General features: G+C 42.1%; 1 protein-coding gene across 1 annotated transcript in view; it reads left to right on the top strand.

The window, feature by feature from the left end:
• tenm1 (teneurin transmembrane protein 1) overlaps nucleotides 1–17,432 on the top strand; it is a 188,429-nt gene that overhangs the window by 104,625 nt on the left and 66,372 nt on the right. The window contains exons 9-18 of the mRNA XM_055016602.1: nucleotides 2,040–2,141; nucleotides 4,319–4,513; nucleotides 6,541–6,741; nucleotides 8,492–8,677; nucleotides 8,839–8,868; nucleotides 8,995–9,141; nucleotides 12,087–12,321; nucleotides 13,540–13,659; nucleotides 13,753–14,014; nucleotides 15,956–16,241. Coding sequence (XP_054872577.1) covers nucleotides 2,040–2,141; nucleotides 4,319–4,513; nucleotides 6,541–6,741; nucleotides 8,492–8,677; nucleotides 8,839–8,868; nucleotides 8,995–9,141; nucleotides 12,087–12,321; nucleotides 13,540–13,659; nucleotides 13,753–14,014; nucleotides 15,956–16,241 — 1,764 coding nt within the window. The remainder of the gene's footprint in view (nucleotides 1–2,039; nucleotides 2,142–4,318; nucleotides 4,514–6,540; nucleotides 6,742–8,491; nucleotides 8,678–8,838; nucleotides 8,869–8,994; nucleotides 9,142–12,086; nucleotides 12,322–13,539; nucleotides 13,660–13,752; nucleotides 14,015–15,955; nucleotides 16,242–17,432) is intronic.

Here is a 17,432-nt window from a genome sequence, read left to right as displayed (position 1 = left end):
CTTTAAATCTACTCAGGCAGAGAGTGGTGCTTCCTTCAGGCCTATTAATTATGCATAATTACTATACTTCACCTGCCATCACACGTCCTCTTGAATATTATATCTTTTTACACAATGGCCAACAAAATAGGAAAAAGTTCCACCTAGATGCTGAAACTTTCAGCAAAAAAAACACTGAAAACAACAAAACAAACCAAAAAAAAAAAAGTGATGGTTAGCTAACGGCTGGATACTTCTAGTTAGCTGAGTAGCCATTTAATTCTTTCATAAATTCATAAAGCCCAGGGGTCATAAAGCATGGCTGAAACTTTACGGGCTCATAAAGTACAATTGGAATGCTTATTTGACCAATCAGATCACTTGGCTGGAAGCACCCATTTTATAATAGCATTTAACTTCAATAACTTATGGCATGAGTGATTTCTAACTGGAAAGGGTTTAGTCAGTGGAAAGAACAGAGTGGGTGGCTCATGAATGCTCATACACGTGCGTGCTCACACCCACACACACTGTGCTATATAGAGACATGGCTCTTCATACATTACCTCTTAATTGCCCTGAGATTTTTATGGTTGAGACATTGACCTGAGAGACACAGAGCTTATATCACTGTTATAACCCTGCATCTCTCAGCATTGCGAGCTCTCTATCGGACCGCTCGTCTCCGCTGGATTAAAAGCAACTCGGTGACCTTGTAGACAGGTTTTTGTTCATTGCATGTGTCAGGTGCCAGATACAATATTGGAATTTGTGTGCGTGGAGTCTTTTTTTTTTCAAAAGAGAAATATGAGGAAATGTTGGTGAGTCCTCCTGACTGTGTAGGAGAAAAGATGATTGCCACTCCTTCTCTCCATCAGTGTGACGATGACAGGTGATGGAGGTGAAAATGACTTTGCTTTCTGTAGTGATGCGCTGCTGTGGAGGATAACGCTGTGCTGCCGGCTACTGGCAGGCCCTGTCTCATTAGCATGTGTCACACGTGCCTCCAGGCGGGTGTCACATAATAACTTTGCGTGCGTGTGTTTGTAAATGTGTGTGTGCGTGCGTCACTGGAAGGATTTGTCATCCATGCTCCCTGAACAGAGCGAGCCGGGGGACTGCAGCGGTTTGACTCTGGAGTCGATTCCCTGTTCAGAGGAGCCGAGCAGGACGGAGCAGGGTCAAATAAAGGATGACATCCTTGACACCCATTTTAATTACTCTATCTGGCTTAGATAGAGCTCGCCTGGCACAAGACAACCAGCAGCACAGTTCAAAATCCCCAACTCTGCCACCCTCTGGGTACTTCTTCGCCAGAATCTTCCATCTTGAATAGAGCTGACAGAGCTCAGCAGGCTTATATAATGCTCTAAAAGGATAAAAGTGCTCTCCCTCTTTATCTATCTTTGCCATGCTGCCTGTACCCAGAGAATGAGATCTGACATGATGGACATATCAATGGCAGCAAAAGGGAACAGTAAAAGGAAGGCAGCTAATTGAAGTCCGATTGAGGAATATGATGAAACGCCTATAGCCTACAGAAGGATATGATGAAACACACGCATCCAGATGAGACAAAGCACAAGTAGGAACAAGCATCGCATTGATCTTTGCCATGCCCAGAGTGTATCTACTGTAGCGACGCGGTATTACCCATTCTCCATTTACTTGTGCACTCACAATGTCAGATTTTATGTTGTTCAATCTCGTTCCAAACTGCGCCCTTGTAAACAGTTTGTTGATTAAGCCTTGATGTTTGTAAATTTGCGCGCAGTGTGTTTCCAACCTGTAATGCAGTATAATGTGCTTAGTGCTACTGAGTGTAAGTGAGTGCTTGGCCGTTCCCCAGAGAGTGATAGCAGCTGGATCAGACTAATCTAATATAGCCCCTGTGTCTGGGGAGCCATCCATTGCTTATCAGATCTCTCATTCAATAACAGAGAGCTATGCCAGCTTATGGAGTTACATGTGGAATATTTTCAAGTCCTCTCTTTTTTGAAAAAAAAATCTCGGCCTTTTATGTTTGATTTGTGAATGTGTGTGTGTGTGTGTGTGCACAGACTCAATGGACGGTTGTTCCACCGACTGTAATGGAAATGGAGAGTGTGTGGCTGGACACTGCCACTGTTTCGCTGGATTCCTGGGTCCTGATTGTGCCAAAGGTAAGAAATATCTATAAGAGGATAAGGATGGTGGTACTTTATATTTTCATTATTGCTAACAAATCTTGTTTAAAACCAAACTGTAAGTTACGTTCATCTATCTGCTGTACTTTCCAGCCTCCCTGTGTTGTCTGTGACACTCCTTAGCCTTCAGCCCTTTCACTCCTACTGTCATTTTTTTCTAAAACTTGTCACACATGTATAGTTTATTTTTACAGAAAGGCTGGGTAATTCCCTAAAACAGATACACAGTACTCAAACAGGACTAATTAACACTTTTGCAGGGACTATTTTTGCACTTGCATAAATATACATACATAAAGGAATATGGTTATCATACTTTAGTAAAACTCTGCAACCATTTTAATTGGCTTTTGATGCTGGTTTCTGTTAATGAAAACTCCACACTTTCTCTGCGTTCAACTCAGTGTAATCTTTTTCTAGCACCAGTTCCACCACCAACAGTTATGTACAGCACTTGAGCTTCTCTCCTGCAGTTAAGCAGCAGTCAGTGAACTTCAAATCCTCTAGTGGTTCAATGGGCATGCCTATTCATTTCTGATATTTCTTTCCGAGACTGAAATTGTTTGTACTCAAGGTTAAGCAGCAATCAGAGCTAATATACAAATGTTGGTGTTGAAATTTAAAATACCACAAACTCCAACAGCCGATCAGATGGTGCCGTGATGTGGGCAGGGCATCGCTGCAGTAGAGCTAAATAAGCATATTATTTTATTTATTTATTTTGTGGGAACTGATTTAAAAGTAAGAATAGTGATGATTGGGGGAAAAAAATGCTGAATACCAGTTGATAATCGGTTGAACCTTATGTCTGCCATACTTTTAATTTGAAATATTTGCAGAAAATCTTAAGTTTTATTGACAATGACTATTTCCTGGGCTTTTATCACTGACCATCTTTATTTTTTTCGGCTTGCCACACCCCTTACTGTTGTTTGAGACTGCTATTTGAATGCTGGTTACTATTAGACAATTTACAGCATGTGGAGTAGTCACATGTCAGTGCAATATTGTGGATCATTGAGTTGGATTTTTTTGTGGTTTTGGAACAAGAATGAATCTCTATGGTAGAGATGAATAAACTACACATATAAAGGTTTGGCTACTCAGACAAAATCTAATCAAAGTGTCAGTTCTTTGCTTCCTTTTGCTGCAATCTTCACAACTCTGCCATTTTTTCCATCTTTCTCCCACTGTTGTCCCTGATCGAACTCTATTTCCCCTCCCTCTGTCCTTCTACCTCATTCTGTCTCTTCCTGGGAGGGTCCATCTATGTAAAATTATTGTAGCTGTCTCTGTCTCATTGTGTAAAAGCAGGTGATTTGATATCACATCCTATGATTTATTTACGCTCATCATTTATTCATCCGTTCCTCTCATCTTTACTCATTTGCTTGTGCTATAATATTCTCCATTTGAAAAGTTAGACAAGTTTGAGCAAGAGCTGTAAAAAGTGAATTTATTACTATAGGGTGCAGAGTGTTAGATTTAACAAAGGATCAAACAAACACATAACACATGCCCACGCGCTTGAGCGCGCAGGGAACCTCACAGCAAATTATCCCAGAAAAAAGGCGATGGTTCTGGATCATCTTTCTAATACATTTGAAGTCCTGAGCTGCAACTGTCAGTGTGTCATGAGACACTCGCTGACTTTATTCTACCTGGCTGTCATTACATTAGCCGCACAGCTCTCCGTCCCTGCATGGAGATAGCGCTGCTTTCCAGACCTCATTCTATAAACGCCTAATGCTCTCCCTCCTAATCTTCCGTTTTCATGATTGTTTTCACGGCCTGTTCAGAACGAGTGAGGTGACGTCGGGGAGGATTTTCTACAATTCCTGGGTTGCCGTGGTAGCCAGGCTCAGGTGGTGCTTGAGTAAATTGAAACAGCGTGAGGGATAAGCTGGAGTGTGTGTGTGTGTGTGTGTATGTGCGCATGAGTGTGTATGTGCGCGGGGGTAAAAGACAGGGAGGCAGAGGCTGCTTGAGGATTTGCTGAATCCGCGCACTAGCTGAGATAAGAGAGCGTAGCCCCACTCATGGTAGGTTACCGCGGTCTCTCAGCTAATATACTGCAGCACCGCCTGCGTGTGTGTGTTTGCATGGGTGTACCACTGAGTATGTGAGTGTAATCTGTGTTTGTCCTGTTGCAGATTCCTGCCCCGTGTTGTGCAGTGGCAACGGCGTATACGAGAAGGGAAGGTGTGTGTGCCTGGCAGGCTGGAAGGGGGCGGAGTGTAATGTGGAGGAAGGTCAGTGTATCGACCCCACCTGCTCCAACCACGGCTCCTGCATCCAGGGTATCTGCATATGCAGTCCGGCCTACAAGGGGGTTAACTGTGAGCAAGGTAAGGAGCTTTTCACACTCCACAGTAATCATATGAAGTCATCTGCACAGCAATGGTGGCTCCACTTGAGTTTATTATGGAAATGATGCTACTGTATTTAATGAAGGTTAATATACTAATCAATATTTTTATTTTAACAGAGGATCGTGACTTTGTGTGATTTGACAAGAACCCCTCATAGGGACACATAGAATTATCACTCAACTTTACCGAGCATTTGAACCAAGTCAAGTCAGTTTTAATTTAAACTTCCCAAAATCACTAATTTGCCTCCAAGCGCTATACAGCATGCAGCACCTTTTATCCTTGTTTCAATTAGATTTTAAAAAAAAAAAAAAAACTCTCGCCCACATTCCAGCTGCAGCAGACAGCTGTTTGTAAGCTGCACGACACTAACGAGTAGGTGGAGAACTTAGTGGAGCGTTTATCAGCGAAAGACCAAAACAGAGTCAAAAGGAAACCGTAGTATAGATGGACTATAGTGAGGAATAAGGCAGTTGTTTGCTAACTTTATAACTTCAGAAGATAACTATGTCATGTTTCTAGCATGTTAGAGCTGCCAGCAAGTGGCCAACAAATAAACTGACTCAGATTTTATTTAAAATTTTTAGATTTTGGAGCGCATGTACTTTCAGAAAATGAAACCAACTGAAAAGCATCAGAATTATTCATCTTTGAAGAAATTTCCTTTTTCCGTTCATTTCAATTTGGCAGATTGGTGATGTCATCAGTTAAATGTAGTTTTTGTGTTCCGATCTTCTGCTAACTAACTGAATATCAGCATTTTTGTCAGAGACTTTGCCTTTAACATCAAGGATAAAAGTAATTCAATTTAATTAGAAGTTGCACTTGTTGAAAATTGCGATTTCTTCTCATGCTTGGACATTTTTGTCAATATCAAAAATAAACGAAAGTAAGACAGTTGCACGGCATAAACAAACAGGTATTACGCCATAATACCTACAATACACCCTTCGCTATACTTTCTGTTTACTTCATCCGAAACATGATGGAAATGCTGGTTACATACAGAACTAGAAAAACCGGTGTTCTTGTACAATAAAAACTTCACAGTATTTGACAGTATTAAAGCAAAAAACAACGTAGCAATATCATTTATATCGAACTTACCCTGGAACATTGAACATCTACTCTATCCATATTCAAATTTTGGTGATGCCTTTGAAAACATAGGATATCCAAGCAAAAAACAATTTATTTTATGTATTTCCTGTGCATTTTATATCCTGTATATACTGTTAGCTAATAGATGAATTTGTAAGTAAAGGGAGTGAAGAGAACAAGCAAAATGATCCACAGTTCATATGTCAGTACATATGATTCCAGTCTCAGGTAGCTGAGGAACCTTGCAGCAGTACAGGATATGAGCCTTGGGCCTCCAGTTGTAAAACCACCCATTAAATTAAGAAAAACAAACAAAGCTGTGATATTTAAAACAATTATGATGTTACACTTGATCCTAACCTGATGGCACAGCTGTCCTAAAGACCTCCCTGCTGTTGCCTTCGCTATCTCGGCCTGTGGAGGCTAATTCAGGTGTTTGACCTTGAGCAGTGGAGCTGAGCTGAGCTGAGTTGAGCCGAACTGTGCTGAGCTTTTGCTCGGCGCTCAGGGCTGTAATTACACACACTAACACAGCGTAGCATGGACCACCATGATACACACAGACACACAGACACACACACGCACACACACACACACACACACACACACACACACACACACAGTGACCAACCCATTTCACCCTTTATCAAAGCCTCAGTTCTAAGTGTCCTATGAAGTGTAATGTTGTGGAACAGATACAGGGATTGTAGCTGGGGTGGTTAACTCCTGGATGGGATGCAAAGAACACTGCTTTCATACTCGCTGAACTGATGATTATAATGAGACAGCCCCACCACCACCACCACCACCCCCGCAACCTCCCACCCACTCACTCACCCACCCTTTCACTCCCTCCCTTCACCTCTGGCTCGCTCCCCCGTCCTCCCTCCTTCCGTCTGCAGTGGACTGTGTGGACCCTCAGTGCGGCGGCCATGGCGTGTGCGTGCGCGGGGAGTGCGTGTGCTCCGCAGGCTGGGCAGGAGTGAGCTGTGATGACCCGCTGCCAGCCTGTCAGGAGCAGTGTTCAGGACATGGCACCTATCTCCCAGAGTCAGACACCTGCGCCTGCCAGCCCAACTGGACAGGACCAGACTGCTACACTGGTAAGACCTGAGGATTATTGTTCACATTCAGGAAGAAAAAAGAAAACACAGAAAATTGAAACTGCACAGCACTAGTGTGCCAGTGTTCTTGCAGCACGCGTGCTTCTGCCAGATACCATTTTCTGGGGATTTGATAGACATGAGAGAGGAGTTTGGATCGGAGCCAGATTGACTGCAGAAGCATGCTCGTGCACCAGCGCACAATTTGCTGTGCACCGTCACAGATACTGTATGTCCTCATGTGCTCGTGCACACATTCCAACACACATATACCCTTCAGCTAAATGAAGAAAAAAGTGCCAGCGAGAAAAAAAACAACATAAAAAGACTTCTATTCTCACTTTGCTGCAAGGCCTTTTACAGACAGCAACTCTGAGAAACATTCCACCTGGCATTTAAAAGTTTGCCATTATTTCCTGCTTACCTGTTTACGCCACATATTAGTCAGTGATTGGTGGTTAAATATAGCTGTATAGGAGTTCTCACATCTGCGACTGTCTTTCTTCGCACCCAAAGACATTTTTGCCTGCTTCAGTAGGTGGCAATTCCACACACATTCTAAAGAACATGAAATGAGTTCGCCATTGTAACAAGCACAAGCGCAGGTGTCTGAAAATATAGAATGCAGTGTGGTGCGGCACACGCAGAGAAAAGTGTCCTTGTCCTTGCAGTGTAAGCTGGCAGAGAGGATAATAAGCATTACAGGGCTGGCTCCTCTGTTTCCACCACACTAACCTAACACTTGTGTTGGGAGGGATCCACTTTACCATGCACACCAATGATTTGCAGGCAGTTGGCATTAGTGCCCGCTCTCAGGTGTATGCATGCCTTATTATAGTGATATAGCCCATGATAATGATAGACCGTGGCTGAATATCTGAGATATGAGTGGCCTCCTTCTACCTGCTGGGCTTTTAATCAAAAGGGCCCCGCAATTCTATGTCCTGGTCTTGTTGAGGCATAGCTAAGTTAATGTAATTCTAATAGAGAGCTGAAAAACTCTCCAACTTTAATCCACTTTTCCCTGCCTCTCCATGCTATGTATATTTAAATTGAAATAACTTTTTACTGCAGCTGGATAAGTAGTCTTTGTGTGCCTCCAGCACTTTGCTCTCTTTACTGATGGATGAGGCTTTGCCTTTGCAGGGAGAGTGAGAGTTAGATGGTGAGGAGTGCAGTGAAAAGGAAACACACAAAGAGAAGGGGAAGAATTTTAACGGGATGTTGCAAGAGAGAGGGAGAGACAGGGATACAGAAAAGAGGAAGCTGACAGAGACAAAGATGGAGAGATGTAGGAAAAGAAGGGGTATTAACACACCCACCAAATCTGATCAAAATGTCAGAAAAGAATAATAGAGCTGAATTTGAGTCCCTGTAGTTTAAATATGCGGTGCAAATACGAATCATTTGGCTGTTATTATGAGTCTATTCACTCTTCTCCTCTTCAGGGAGCGCAGCTATTAGAAGTGGGAAGATTGTGTATTGTGAGAAAGTAGACTTTTTACTCTCTGAGGTTATCCTCCCTTCCATCGCTTGTTTTTTTTTCCCCCTCACCTATATCCAATGGCTCACCCCCAGTTCTGATTGTTTAAACTTTTTTTCTGCTCTCCGTGTCCCCTGTGCCTCTTTTACCTTTTTTATCCTTCCAACACTCAATTCCTCCATCTGTTCCCCTCCCTCTCATTCTCCTCTTCCTCTCACACTTACACGCTTTTTTTCTCACGCATATCTCCACCCACCTGTTCGGCAGAGCTGTGCCCGGTGCCATGTGGCAGCCACGGTGTTTGCTCGGAGGGCCAGTGCCAGTGCGAGGAGGGTTGGATCGGCGCGGCGTGCGACCAGAGAGCATGCCATCCTCGCTGCGAAGAACACGGCCAGTGCCACGACGGGACCTGCATCTGCCAGCCCGGCTGGGAGGGAGAGCACTGCAACATTGGTGAGGCTGCGTGTTCGTGCACGTGGGAGTGTTCAATTGTGTCCTGTGATATTTTGATTAGTGTGACTAATGGGATTTTTAAAAGGTGTCGCTGTTGTTTGGATAATTTCCATTTGCAAATGCTTTCTCTGTCTTATTCTCACTCCCCCTCCTTCCAACAGTTACTCATGATCTGGACGTCGTCGTGAAAGGTAATTTATGTTTATTTAGGCTTTAAAATTCATATTGTGCTCCTTCCAACACACTCACAAATGCCAAAAAATAAATGTGTGTGATATGTTTGTGTGTGTGTGAACACGTGGGACACACCTTTTCAGACGGCTGCCCAGGGTTGTGCAGCGGGCATGGGCGCTGTACCCTGGAGCAGAGCGGCTGGCGCTGCGTCTGCCAGGCTGGATGGAGTGGGCCTGGATGCAGCGTTGTCATGGAAACTGACTGCAGTGATGGAACAGACAACGACGGAGGTGACATTCTAACATCATCTATCATTTTCTATCTCTTTTTTCTCTTTCTTACCTCTTTCATTTCTGTCCTTCTGGCAGATTGTCCCTTCCATTCCATTACTTCTCATCCTGTTTCCCCCTGCTGAAAAACCTGCTTCATTGTTCCTCCCCTTCATCGCTCCGTGCTGTCCCAGTCCTGCTGAGACTCCTGTAGAGTCCTGCTGGTCATTATTATATTGAATATGTATTTGTGTGTGTGTACATCTTCATTTGTGCACGTGTGCATGTCTGCTTTTCCTCTTATCACAGCTAAATGTCTAATATGCATACCACCTGCTAGGATAAAAGGCACTCAGAGGAAATTTCACAAGTCTAAATACAGCAAACCATGCAGAATGCATTTCTTCCTTTTTTGGTTATCAGGTGTGTGGTGACAGGTGAGAGGTTTGTGTCTCTCAGCCAAGTTGAATTGTTTTTCTCTCTTCACGTGAAGAAACATGAAAATAACATTTCAAAAGCAACTCTACTCATTCCATTACCATCTCCGGCTCCTTTCCAATACATAACTACAAGTTTTAAGAATATAGTGCAAAATTACATTGCTTTCAACTACACACATTCACTTTGAAACTACATCAAATATCCATTGTGGAGGCAACCATTTAACCAGCCCTCTAATCCATCATTGCAAACCAGGTAGTGTCGCTTTGTTTGGAGGAAAAGCTATTTATTGTGGTTCCATGTTTTGTCATGGGTGGTGTTTGAATCAGTGCACACAGCCGCAGCAAACCTCAAACACATACATATGTTTTGTAGTTTTTCTGGTGGCGCAGGGTTCTGATAGCTACAAAGTTAGTTTTTTTCCCCCCTGCATTGTGTTTACCAAAGCTACATGACTGAGTCAGCCAACACTTCAGAGGGTCAGTGTTGATGGCCGCTCGAAGCATGAATTACAGGTCCTTATTCTGGATTATAACCTCAGAGACATGCAGTAAAAAATGCCGTGTGGGCTGTAAAAGGGGCCTGAATAGAGGAAAGGAGTAATAGGTGGACCAGTGTAGGCACAGATGGTCATGATACTGCATTGTATTGATGGATTGTTTCTATATATTTGTTAGTAATGTGTGTTTAACTTTAGTGTTTTAGACTAAAGGGTTGTAACGCTAACATATAAGCTCATGGTAGCATTAAGTATTAATTCAGGAACACAATCAATCATTGTCAGTTTTTTTTACTCAAGAAACAATTACATACCATCTTCAGTGGCGGACATGAGAAGAATATCTCTGATCATGATATAACTAATGGTACCTGCAAAGATAAAGCAAGACAAACTCAGGATCTAGAATTTAAAAGGCATATTTTAGTCATATGTGAAGATCAGTACTATCCCCTATCTGCCTCTTTGATATAAGCAGAGTTGACACCCTGGAGTGTTGTTGTCTGACAACCTCATGTCTGCTTGTCTGAAATGAGGCTGTCTGACAACCAGCAGACTCCAGGAAGTCACTGGACTCGGCCAAGAAGCATTCTGCCACACCAACACTATAACAGGGCATCGAAGACTCTGCAGCTTTGAACACGATCGTTCTTTTTCTCTTATGAGTCCCCAAGTAGGATGGAAATGCAATGCTTTATGTGCTATATGCTATGTATGTTAATGTATGCAATAAGGGATTTCCATATACATACTGTATGCTATATTGTATTAAAGTGCCATATGAATATTGATAAAGTTCCACAAATGTCAGTTCTGTAGGTATCAAACTGTTCTGTTTAGTTATGATTATGCTAAATAGAGACTCACTGACAAAGCCTTATAGAGGCTATTTAAACTTCTCTTATCTTTCGATGCTTCTACCTCTGCACAGCTTTTCAAATAACGTAATTTTCTACCACACGATTCAACCATCTCCCTTAATTGGCAGATATACGGTAGGCTCTCATAGCCTTCTCTCACAGCAATCTTTTTGTCTCTGAAGATAGACAGAGATGGAAAGATGCTATCACAAGTAATCAAAGAATAAAGGGGACCTTTGAAGAGGGAGTTTCAATTATTTCGCCTGGATGGGAGACAAGAAAAAAAAACAGTATTGTGCTTCCGCTTGAAAAAGCTGCATTTATTCTGCACATATAAGCTGTGAAATCACATGCACATACATATTTGCAGCGTTTTACACATGTTCAAAATCTAAATGTTCACTCTGCTTCTTTGTGCGCACTGTTTAATAGCCAAGTCTATAATAAGCTACATGCTGCTTTAATGACAATGATATTTGAAATTCAATTAATAGTGTATTTTCAAGTTCAAATAGTGAATCTCATGGAAATCAACCATTGTACTGTCCTACCTTTGTAGGAGGAGGCTATAATAGAATATTGTTGGCCTTTAGCTCTCTGCTCTCTGGTCAGATGCATTTAAATGTCAGCACTGTTTCCTGCCTTTTCAGAAACAGGCTTGAAATAAGAAACACAAATGCCAGCGCGGCTCCCATTACCTGCCGTCTTGGTTTGTATCTGTGGCTCATTGTTTATGCCGGACTTTAATGGATCGCATTCAAATAATGCGGGTGATTCAGGTCGGATTTATAGCAAGTAATGCTATGATTGTATGCTGATGGCCCCTAATGAATTTCATTTGATTGATACTTATGATAATTGTGATGCATGTGCAGGTTATTGTTATAGATTACATTAATCCAGTGGAGTTTCTCACTGGCGAGAAATGAAAGAAAACCATTTATATTTACTTGTGAAGTTTTATTTTGTCTTTCTCCACTGCAGATATATACAGCACCTTTGCTCTCAGTGTTTTAGTTGCCTAGCTCGTTTAAAGCCTTTTTTTAACTATGCACATACAAACTCAGCGTTCCTCTAAACATCCAGCTCCTCCACACTGCTTATGTGTGTATTTTTCTACAGCTGCTTTTTCATTTATTAAGTTTTTAACCTCCTGTCTGCTTCAGATGGCCTGATGGACTGTGTAGATCCAGACTGTTGTGAACAGCTGAGCTGTGGTTCTGACCCTCTGTGTCACGGCTCGGCCGACCCGTTGGCCCTGCTGCAGCAGAGCCCGCCGCCCTCCACCTCACCCCCGTCACCCGCCAGTACGCACACACACAGCTTCTACCGCCGCATACGCTTCCTCCTCGGCAAGACGGCCACACACACTCTCCCCGGAGACGTGCCCTTTGATACCAGGTATGAGCTTGTTTACCCTTTGTGTGCCTGCATGTATTCATGTATTTGTTTTGTGCGTCCTTGAGTTCTCCTTCTATACAGTATGCTGCTGAACAGACAGGGGTGGTAGGTAGGGCAGCGAAGGCATCTGTATTAACGAATTACAGCTTCCACTGCCCATTATTTGTTTAATGAGAGTACGCGTGTGTGTTTGCATGTAAATGAGGCTATTCATGTGTTCACATGCCTGTGCATACATCCCAGTGATCTGTGTTCCCCTGGAGATTAGCAGTCACACGGCGGTACATTGTCCTGTCCTCCGGTATCAGTGTCAGGCTACAACTACAGAGTATTTGTTTGGTAGATATTAATGCTTAATGTGTCATTCAGTTACACCAGTCATAGAGGTGTCACCATAAATTTTTCAGCACCCTCTCACTGCCATCTAAGAGTGGGAATACATCTCACCAGCATTGTGATGACCTAGAAAGTTCGGCTCGGAAAACAAGAAGGGGTGCCTCTGAAAAATGGCAAAGTGCTTTTTTTTTTTCCTTCCTCGGTTCACTTGCAGTATAAACAAATAAATTAATTATGTGGCAGTTTTTTCAGAGGGGAAATCGATGGCAGCTTTCAGGACAGGAGTAACAAACGGGGCTATGCAGTCACCCGGAGAAACCTCACCATCCTTCATTTATCCCTTTTCTGGAGTAACAGATAGACTCCATCAATGACAGTGTGTGTATGTGTGCAGCGCGTGTCTCTTTCTAAATCTGTCTTCATTTGACCAGTGCAGCGGTTATTCCAGATTTAAGCATTTTACCTACGAAATCAAGACGAATATTTCAAAACAGCAGACATGTTTCTGATAGTTTAAGGCCATTTAAAGAACAACAATTCTTTTGCTGCAGGTACTACTGTCACTGTAATATAAACATGATGTGCAAGTTCTGTTTTTTTTTATATGACAAGGTGTTGAAAGGTTTTACTGTGGGTGAAGCTATATTTATGGTCCTTGTATCCTGGCAATCTCTGGCAGACTCTTCTGTGCTAAAGAAGGGATTTGTACTGAGCAAAATAAATGCAGCTGCGTGTTCTTCCTGCACAAGGTCATTTGGCTAGTGCGTCACAATATGCCTTTCTCTTTAAACAATGATTATGTTCTCCATCACTGTAAACCTGTCATCTCTCTGTCTTTGTTTATCTCCTTTCCTCTCTGTCTCGCTGTGTTGGTTTTGGCAGTCGGGTGGCTGTGATTCGAGGCAGCGTCGTGCTGCAGGATGGCTCTCCTCTGGTTGGAGTCAACATCACCTTCCCGCAGCATCCTGAGTATGGTTACACTATCAGTCGGCAGGATGGAAGGTAGAGATCTGAGTACCAAAGCACACAGAAAATCACATCTTTGATTCCCTGTTCCTTTCAAACATACCTCACTGTACCCTCCTTCATCTCCAGTTTTGATCTGGTTACTTTGGGCGCCATGTCCATGACCCTGATGTTCCAGCGTCCACCCTTCCTCCCACAAACACGCACCATCTGGACGCCAAACAACAACTTCTTGGTTCTGGATCAGGTGATCATGTCCAGAGAAGAAGCTCAACCTCCAAAATGTGACATCAGGAGTGTTTTGAGTCCTTATCCCCTGGTCCTGCCCTACCCACTGCCCAGATACACAGGAGCATGTGCAGAGAAAGGACCAGCTGTGCCTGAGCTGCAGGTACAATCCACTTTGCTGTACAGTCAAACAAAAGTCTGCAACTACATTATTTATATGATGCTGGTGCTTTGCTGTAGATAGTACACTAATACAAAGTCAAAGGTCAAAGTTAAGTAGCCATAAACGCAAAGTATCTCGTCAATACATTTATTTTTCTTTCTTTGCACCATTTTAAATCAATGTTGTCAAAATTCTCTGCTTCGAATGGCTCTAATGTGACCATTTCTTGCTCTTCTCTGTTTTATGTCACTGTAACCTGAATGTTTGTGTATTTAAAACTGATGATTGACTAGACATTTAACGGAATGTCTAGTCAATCAACTGCGATGAACAGTTTTCCCTTTTTCCTAACATTTTTTAAGCTTAACAATTACCAGATTGTTTAAGAAAATAATTGCCTGATGACTCAACCATAACAATGTTAAAAATGAGAGCGTCTTTAGGAGAGTGTTGCTTCTCAAAAGCAGAAGTCTGAACTTGCTGGTGGTTCTTCGATAAAAAAAAAACAAAAAAACTCTGGCATCACCAAAGTCAGTAGAATCAATCCTCTAGGGGGACAAAATGTGTACAAAATTTCATGGCATTGCATCTCATAACTGAGAGAACTCAGTAAAACACAAAAAATGTCAACCTCATTTTGATGCTGAGGAAAGTAAGGATTCATCCTCTCGAGGCCACGAATGTCTATTTAAAAAATGTATTCCCGTATCTTCTGACATAGCTGCCACTAGCGCTGCTCAAATCTGTATAAAATGTAGAAACATACTGTTTAATGAGAAGAGATCAGCGCCAGTAAGAATGAAGCCGAGCTGCAGTTTGTAACAGCTCAGCAGCAAGCCAACCTAGTCTCACAGGATTTTGCAAATTTAGCTTCATATTTGCATCATGCAAATGGGAAAATGAATAAAATGCAAATTTGTGCTACAGGCATATACTTCCTAACCACACAAGCAAATCAGGTTTCTGAAAGTCAGATATAGAGGTCAGACTGGCCATTATATATTTACCTTACAACACAGGGTTCGCACACAGTAAAGAAAACGTGACCCTGACCTCTTCGCTTCTTCTACCGAAGCTCTTAGGATTATCGTGACTTGCATGACTGAGGATCTGCACAGACACTTTGTATCTAAACACAATACTGAAAAGCTGACACCTGATAGACTGCAGAAAATGTCATATCCACCGCGTGTTATGGTCACATTATCCTTTTGAGGCAGAGGAAAGTGATGTTTTTACTTGAAAATATCATCATTCGCAGCCACGAAAACACATTATCTGCGCTCTGGAGTTCAAGCTAATTTCACAAAATTTGGTGAGATTGGTTTGAAAAGATCGTCCAAATGAAGTGAAAGGACATTTTATCTCGATGGTGAATGGCACCTCAGAACAAACAGGCAACAAGCGAATAAATGGAACGAACAGTACTTAGTGTTCACCCATGCAACACCCATGTGTTTGCATGTGGTAAGAAATTCAATCAAGGCCTTTAGACTTTTAATGAAACGTCTCAGAGATGTTCATCTTGAAGAAAATTTGATGTGAAGTAATAACTGATTCCAACAACATGGCTTTAAAAGACAGAAATATTATTGTGCTTGTTTACTTTTTATCACGAGCATGGCTTTTCAAATAGACTATCTAAACTTTTTTTTTTTTACATTTTCTTTTATTTCTATCCTAAATAAAGCTCATGATGCAGATACAGAGATATTGTGCTGTAGATTTCATTTCATTTGACACATGCTCGGTGTACTTGCTGCAGCTATTTATTCCTGTACCTGTCAATAGCACTTATTACTCTAGCTCATTATACAAATGTGAAATAATGATAAAACACCTTTATCTCTTCCATTATGCTCTCGTTCTCTCTCATTTCTCATTTATGTGCTTTTCCGTCACCTGTCTTTCTCACTCTTCTCTCCATCTCATTGTCCCCAGGCGGTGCAGGAAGAAATTTCAATCCCAGGAGCCTTTGTGAAGCTGAACTACTTGAGTACCCGAGCTGCAGGCTACCTCTCACTGCTGCGAATCCTCCTCACACCTCCTTCCCCATCATCCCCCGTCTCCCCCCTGGGCGGCCTGTCCAAGGTGCATGTCCGTGCATCTGTCCAAGGAAGGTTATACCAGCGTTGGTATCCTGCTGGGCCCGGTCTGGTCCACAGGCTGGTCTGGAACAAGACGGATGTTTATGGCCAGGAGGTCTGGGGCCTCACTTATGCAACTGGTAGGTAGAATCTGAAATGTAATGTGCTTATTCACAAATATGCTCCTCTTTTCTGGCTTAAATAAGAGAAAAGTACTAAAACATCTGGGCTGTCCCGGTGGACTGCTGACCATGTTACTGTAATGATTGCAGTTTGAATTTGGCTGGATGCATTTGCTGCATGTCATCTCCACTCATTTTCTGCCATCTGTCCATGGTCCCTATGGAATAAAGGGAAAACAAAAAAAAAGAAAACATCTGGGTCAAGAACAGTAAGCAAACTGCTATTTGTTTTTACCCACCTAAAATGCTATTAAAAACCACAGGTAGACACCTAAATTATCTCATATAAATTAGAAACAGCAGTAATTCTCAGGGCTATGTGCAAAATTAGAGATAGTAATATATTATGGTATAAGTTCATGGTAGTTCTTCAATTTCTGACAAAAAAAAACACTTTCTTAGATTTTTCTCAAACACTTAAAGGCAATTTTAGGTTTGCTGCTAATATTGTTGAGATGCAAAAATACTAATATCCTGTCGGTTGTGTAGTTGGTGTGAAGTAGTGCCTTAAATGAGCAGTTAACTATTGTTCGTGCCTGTGGTACCATTCTAATGTGAGAGAAGTTATGGCACTGGAGTCAGGAAGGCAGTAGCTCAGCTTAGTTTGGGGCAGCAGAGGCTCAGGTGGTAGAGCAGGATGTCTACTAATCCTAAGGTTGGTGGTTCAATCCCCAGCAACTCCATGTGCTAAAGTGTCCAAAACACTAAACCTTGCATGGCAGCTTTGGCCACACTGATGTATGAATAAGATTGTAAAGTGCTTTGTAGAATCTAGCTAAGATTAAGAGGAACTGTTTAGGTTAATAACTGCATCCAGAGTTTTTAAAAATGTGTCTTTGAATACCTGTAAAAGTCACCTCCTAAGGTGATCTATGTACTTTTTTGTTAGTTGTTTTGCATCCAAAATTAAGCCAAAGTGTTAATGGGCCAAACTGTGATATAACAGGAAATTACAAACAATAACATCCTTTGGCAAACACCATACATCTGTCAGCACCTACCTGAGCCTTGGTTGTGTTGTGACTGTTGTTCAGCAGGTACACAACTTCTGCAAAGCTGTTATTTTTCTTTTGATTGGTAAAAACAAGCTCAGTTAATTAGGAAGCCTTAAAGGTGTTGATTGATGAGTTGTAAAAAAAGATACTGCAA

The sequence above is a fragment of the Amphiprion ocellaris genome, chromosome 13 (assembly GCF_022539595.1).
Source record: "Amphiprion ocellaris isolate individual 3 ecotype Okinawa chromosome 13, ASM2253959v1, whole genome shotgun sequence".
Taxonomy (NCBI): Eukaryota; Metazoa; Chordata; class Actinopteri; family Pomacentridae; genus Amphiprion; species Amphiprion ocellaris.
Note: the sequence above shows the minus strand (reverse complement) of the source record. Positions and strands in the feature narration are given on the sequence as shown.